The 7,500-nt window shown below is 51.0% G+C and overlaps 1 protein-coding gene across 2 annotated transcripts in view; it reads right to left on the minus strand.

Annotated features, from left to right (window-relative positions):
- Nucleotides 1–7,500, minus strand: part of homer2 (homer scaffold protein 2) — a 15,368-nt gene that overhangs the window by 5,391 nt on the left and 2,477 nt on the right. For both annotated transcript variants that reach the window (XM_060878475.1, XM_060878474.1), the window contains exon 2: nt 4,980–5,136. In XM_060878475.1, the coding sequence (XP_060734458.1) occupies nt 4,980–5,136 (157 nt within the window). The remainder of the gene's footprint in view (nt 1–4,979; nt 5,137–7,500) is intronic.

The following is a 7,500-nucleotide window of genomic DNA, read 5'->3' on the forward strand; positions in this document are numbered from 1 at the left end:
CTAACCCTGATAACCCGACGCAGCAGAACCACACAACAATAACTCCTGTGACCTAAACACCACCACAGACCACAACAAAACCTTAACTCCATAATGTCAAATACAGACATGTAAAATCTGAGAACTTCAATGAGAGTGTGTGTGTGTGTGTGTGTGTGTGTGTGTGTGTGTGTGTGTGTGAGAGAGAAGGAAGGCTAAAACAAAGAATAACCTTCATAACGATAAGGATCAGAAAGTTCACTAATCGGTTTGTGTGTGTGTCTCATTTCCTTCTACATCCATCGGTCATGTTGACAGAGGTAGTGAGAGCAGCAGGTGCCATTAGGAGACAGGTGGAGTGTGTGTGTGTGTGTGTGTGTGTGTGTGTGTGTGTGTGTGTGTGTACTGAACACTGTGATGCAGCATCACTGTCCCCACACCTAGGAACATCTCCATGGCAACACAGTGTACACGCAGTGCAGAACGACAGCACATTCCTTGTCCACATTACACACACACACACACACACACACACACACACACACACACCATATATATATATATATATATATATATTACACACTAAGTTGTTAATCATGCTGCTGGAGGTTTTCATATCTGTAGCTTTTCAGTTGTGTGGAAATGCAGCTTGTTTATTATTTACTTATTTGTCACTGATGAACATTTCTCAGTTTCTGCACTTCATCAACGTTGCTATGGAAACACTACATCACGCCACAGTGAGGATGCCAAACTTTATTACTTTGCTTCCTAATTTCATTATGCACCACACACACACACACACGAACAGCTGCTCAATGCGCATCGATACACTACACACTGCAACATGACACCACACAGAAATACACATCACTACAAATCATTATGTCACACAACACCCCACAACGGTACACATTACAAATGACTACACAAAAAGATAACACACACCACACATCAGTATATAATACTACTGAATATTACACAACATCTCTACACAACACTGTTAACAAGCCCGTATTGTTGTTTTTTTTGATACCAATGTCTAACTGATCCACTGCTACACACACACACACACACACACACACGCGCCCGCACAAAGACACACACACACACGCCCGCACAGAGACACACACCCGCACACAGAGACACTCACACCCGCACAGAGACACACACACGCCCGCACAGAGACACACACACACACACACAGACACACACGCACAGAGACACACACACGCACAGAGACACACACACGCACAGAGACACACACACGCACACAGAGACACTCACACCCGCACACAGAGACACTCACACCCGCACACAGAGACACCCACACAGAGACACACACATGCCCGCACAGAGACACACGCCTGCACAGAGACACACACACACACAGAGACACACGCACCCGCACACAGAGACACTCACACCCGCACACAGAGACACCCACACCCGCACACAGAGACACCCACACACAGAGACACCCACACCCGCACACAGAGACACACACACCCGCACACAGAGACACACACACCCGCACACAGAGACACCCACACAGAGACACCCACACAGAGACACACGCCTGCACAGAGACACACACACGCCTGCACAGAGACACACACACACGCCCGCACACAGAGACACTCACACCCGCACACAGAGACACTCACACCCGCACAGAGACACTCACACCCGCACACAGAGACACACACACCCGCACACAGAGACACACACACCCGCACACAGAGACACCCACACAGAGACACCCACACAGAGACACACGCCTGCACAGAGACACACACACGCCTGCACAGAGACACACACACACGCCCGCACACAGAGACACTCACACCCGCACACAGAGACACTCACACCCGCACAGAGACACTCACACCCGCACAGAGAGACACTCACACCCGCACACAGAGACACCCGCACCCGCACACAGAGACACCCGCACCCGCACACAGAGACACCCGCAGAGACACACACACACACGCCCGCACAGAGACACACACCCGCACAGAGACACACACATGCACACACGCCCGCACAGAGACACACACACCCCACACACACACCCGCATAGAGACACACACACGCCCACACATAGACACACACACACCAAGACACAGAAGACACACAGAGACAGAGATACACACACACCCCCGCACAGAGACACACACACACACACCCCCGCACAGAGACACACACACACACCCCCGCACAGAGACACACACACACACCCCCGCACAGAGACACACACACACACCCCCGCACAGAGACACACACACACACCCCCGCACAGAGACACACACACACACCCCCGCACAGAGACACACACACACACCCCCGCACAGAGACACACACACACACCCCCGCACAGAGACACACACACACCCCCGCACAGAGACACACACACACACCCCCGCACAGAGACACACACACACACCCCCGCACAGAGACACACACACACACCCCCGCACAGACACACACACACACCCCCGCACACACACACACACACACCCCCGCACAGAGACACACACACCCGCACAGAGACACACACACACACACCCCCCCGCACAGAGACACACACACACACCCCCGCACAGAGACACACACACCCCACACACACACCCGCATAGAGACACACACACACACCCCCGCACAGAGACACACACACACACCCCCGCACAGACACACACACCCCCCCGCACAGACACACACACACACCCCCGCACAGAGACACACACCCCCGCACAGAGACACACACACACACCCCCCCCCGCACAGAGACACACACACACACACACGCCCGCACAGAGACACACACACACACCCCCGCACAGAGACACACACACACACACCCCCGCACAGAGACACACACACGCACGCACAGAGACACACACACACCGAGACAGAGATACACACACACACGCCCGCACAGAGACACACACACACACGCCCGCACAGAGACACACACACACACCCCCGCACAGAGACACACACACGCACGCACAGAGACACACACACCAAGACACAGAAGACACACAGAGACAGAGATACACACACGCCCGCACAGAGACACACACACACGCCCGCACAGAGACACACACACACGCCCGCACAGAGACACACACACACACGCCCGCACAGAGACACACACACACACGCCCGCACATAGACACACACACACACACGCCCGCACATAGACACACACACACACACGCCCGCACATAGACACACACACACGCCCGCACATAGACACACACACACACACGCGCCCGCACATAGACACACACACACGCCCGCACATAGACACACACACGCCCGCACATAGACACAGAAGACACACAGAGACAGAGATACACACACACACACCCCCACACAGAGACACACACCCCCGCAGAGACACACACACCCCCGCACAGACACACACCCCCCCGCACAGACACACACACCCCCCCGCACAGACACACACACCCCCCCGCACAGAGACACACACCCCCCCGCACAGAGACACACACACCCCCCCGCACAGAGACACACACACCCCCCCGCACAGAGACACACACACCCCCCCGCACAGAGACACACACACACCCCCGCACAGAGACACACACACACCCCCGCACAGAGACACACACACACCCCCGCACAGAGACACACACACACGCCCGCGCATAGACACACACACACGCGCATAGACACACACACACACACGCGCATAGACACACACACACACACCAAGACACACAGAGACACACACACACGCCCGCACATAGACACACACACACGCCCGCACATAGACACACACACACGCCCGCACAGAGACACACACACACGCCCGCGCATAGACACACACACACGCGCATAGACACACACACACACGCGCATAGACACACACACACACACCAAGACACACAGAGACACACACACCAAGACACACAGAGACACACACACACGCCCGCACATAGACACACACTCACGCCCGCACATAGACACACACACACGCCCGCACAGAGACACACGCCCGCACAGAGACACACACACACGCCCGCACAGAGACACACACACACGCCCGCACAGAGACACACACACACGCCCGCACAGAGACACACACACACGCCCGCACAGAGACACACACACACGCCCGCACAGAGACACACACACACGCCCGCACAGAGACACACACACCCACACACACACCGAGACACAGAAGACACAGAGACAGAGATACACACACACAGAGACACACACACGCCCGCACAGAGACACACACACACGCCCGCACATAGACACACACACACACGCCCGCACAGAGACACACACACACGCCCGCACAGAGACACACACACACGCCCGCACATAGACACACACACACACGCCCGCACAGAGACACACACACACGCCCGCGCATAGACACACACGCCCGCGCATAGACACACACACACGCCCGCGCATAGACACACACACACACGCCCGCGCATAGACACACACACACACGCCCGCGCATAGACACACACACACACACACCAAGACACACAGACACACAGAGACACACACACACACGCACAGAGACACAAACACACAAACACACACATATGGTCTTGATGTCATTAAAATAGAGCTCAGATGATGATGTGTCTGCAAACCTTGAGCTACAGAACTAAGCTGGATAACAAGCCAACAGTGACAGACAGACAGTTGGTTGTCATGGCAACGCATGACAATTATATTTGGCTGGGATTGAGATGCTGTTAAATAAACTTGAGAGAGATTGAGGATGTAATTCGAGACACTATAATGTGATTTAAGTCACTAGAAGTTTGCTAACTGGCTCGTTCAGGTGTAATGTTGGAGACATCAGCTTAGGGTCAGCATGAGTGTGTGGCCAAGTTCACATGTTCATGTTTATACAGAGAACCTGGAGTATTAATGAGGCTGGAGGTGTAGAGATGTTCATTAGTGAGAAATGGAGTGACAGTTAAAATGACAATGACCTTTGACCCATCCACGCTGATGATGCGGTAGCTGTTGCGATTGCTGTCATAAAAGTAGGACACGGTGACAGCTTGTTTACTGGCAGGAACCCAGTTCTTCTTGGTGCTGGGATCTATCTGGAAGACATGAGCTCGAGTTGTGAAGATCGGCTGCTCCCTGAAACACAGACACAGAGAAAGTGTTAATAGTGTGGACGTGTAGACCACACGCCCAGTTCACTACATAGTGCACATCAACACTCATCACCCCACTGTGACTGTAAGAGCTTTGAATCTCTCAAGGCTCAGGAGTGTCCTCAGGAGTTTCCTTCCTCCTTTATCTCCTTGGTCCTGTTCCTCTTGTCTTTCTGCTCTAAATGTCTCTGTGTGGATGGAAATACAAGAAGATCCACACACTCAATTGAAACTTGCTAACTACATTCTGGAAATTCTTAAGTACAAAAATGCGGTTCCACCTGTTAGTAAATCAAAGGAATGAGCAGGTCTCAGAGGAGAACCTCACACCCCGAGAACCCGCATGCTGACGTGTTAGATACAAAACTCTGGATGTTATTGTCAAGTTACCTGTAAAATCTATAGTTTACTGTTAATTGTATGTGCTTGGTAGCATATTTCCTCACACACACACACACACACACACACACACACTATAAGCAGGTTATAGTTTCGAGTTGAAGGCAGACTGGGCGGAGTCTCCATCTGTCAACCAATCTTTAAATAGATACACAGACACACAAATACACACACTGTAAGCGTAAGCCCCTAAGAGTGTGTGTGTGTGTGTGTGTGTGTGTGTGTGTGTGTGTGTGTGTGGTTAATCTCGAACTCAACAGCTCTAAAGAGACCTCAGGCGTGACAGACACACTGCTGGAGAATCAATCAGCCATCAATACACACTGACCACGTTCACATTGGGCAGCACTTGCCTCCACCCTCCTTACAAACTGACCATAAACTAATAGCACTAAAGCCCAAAGCCTGAACCTAACCCTAGACCACATGACTAGGACCATAGAAGTCAAATGTTGAACCTAAAACCCCTAAATCTTACTCTAGAGCATCCACTTAATTAACTCCTGCCCCAACACTGACCCCCAGAAGCCCCTACACCCTCTGACCTACACTGAGAACTTTACAACACACTAAATCTGACCACAGGAGTTCTCTATCTGATCCAGAACCCACGATGAACCCAGACCTCAGAGTCAGACCTGCCATTAGAGCCCCTAAATCTGACCCTGAACCTAGACACCTGACTTTAACCCTAGTACCACAGTGCTTATTAACACCATTAACCCTGTCTCAGGGAGCCTAAAGTGTTAAGTGTTAGAAAACAAAAACTGAACCGACTCTGACCTGTGACTCAAAACTTAGGTTTCTTAAGGCCTTAAATCTGCCTCTAGAACATTCCTGAGGCAGTATCAGTTAACACTGACTCTAGAACCCACCTTTCACCCACACTCACACGCACACACTCTCACGCCCTCTCACACACACACAATCACACACGTGCCCTCACAACCTGTATTATTTGATTAACACACTGATTCTATACAGTATTTGCATGTGGATTACAGAGTGATTTAGTGACTCATTGTGGTGGTGTGTACAGTTTGTGTATTGTTCGGTTTTTGTGTGTCTCAGTTTCAGTGTTATGCAATTATGACTCCTCCAACTGGTCTGTTAACTCTGACGTGCCTGACCAGTTTTATTCTTTCTGACACACACACGCATGCGCCTATTCTTGTTCCCGGTTTGGCAATGCATGCCATTTCTAGGGTGACGACCACACACACACACACACACACACACACACACACAATTCTAAAGGCCAGAAATAAAATGTCCTCAGTCCCAAATCTAGTCACTCAGCTAAAAGGAGTCCAGTGTGTCCAAGAGAGCTAATGTTGCTAACAGTTAAAAAGTGTATAGCCTCCAGTTTAGCATGGTGTGCTAAGTGTGTGTGTGTGTGTGTGTGTGTGTCAGTCACCCTACAGTGATGTCTCCTCACTTTGTCTCTCACAGAGTCTTTGATGTGTTGTCCGAGTCTGTGTGACATGCTGTCATCTATAAACCTGTCAGACTCAGAAGGGGCGTGGCCTAAATTCTGAAGGCCACGGCTGCTCCTGATTCAGTAAAATGTTTAATACACATTGTGTTAAAGGAAACAGTGTTTAAGATGTGTGTGTTTAAAGAATACTGAAATGGTGGCTATAAGCTTTAATGAGCTGAACACGTTCAACACTTTCACATGGAGCGTTCGCTGTACGCGAGCTGTTACTATGGAAACGAAGTGCATTCGTATAAACCTGCGCCACTGTATAGAGAATTAATCAACGACTGACCAACCAGAGAGGAGAACTCAGCAGCACAGTGAGATTAACACCAGCTCAGTCAGTGAGTCTGTGTTAAGTGTATTCATGTAGATCATGTCGAGTCAAACTGTGCAGAGTCTGATCACTACAGTGTGAAGGTGTTAATCATGAACAGTGGTGTCCATCAAAATCTCTGTGAAATAAGA

The sequence above is a fragment of the Tachysurus vachellii genome, chromosome 9 (genome assembly GCF_030014155.1).
Source record: "Tachysurus vachellii isolate PV-2020 chromosome 9, HZAU_Pvac_v1, whole genome shotgun sequence".
NCBI classification, from domain to species: Eukaryota; Metazoa; Chordata; class Actinopteri; order Siluriformes; family Bagridae; genus Tachysurus; species Tachysurus vachellii.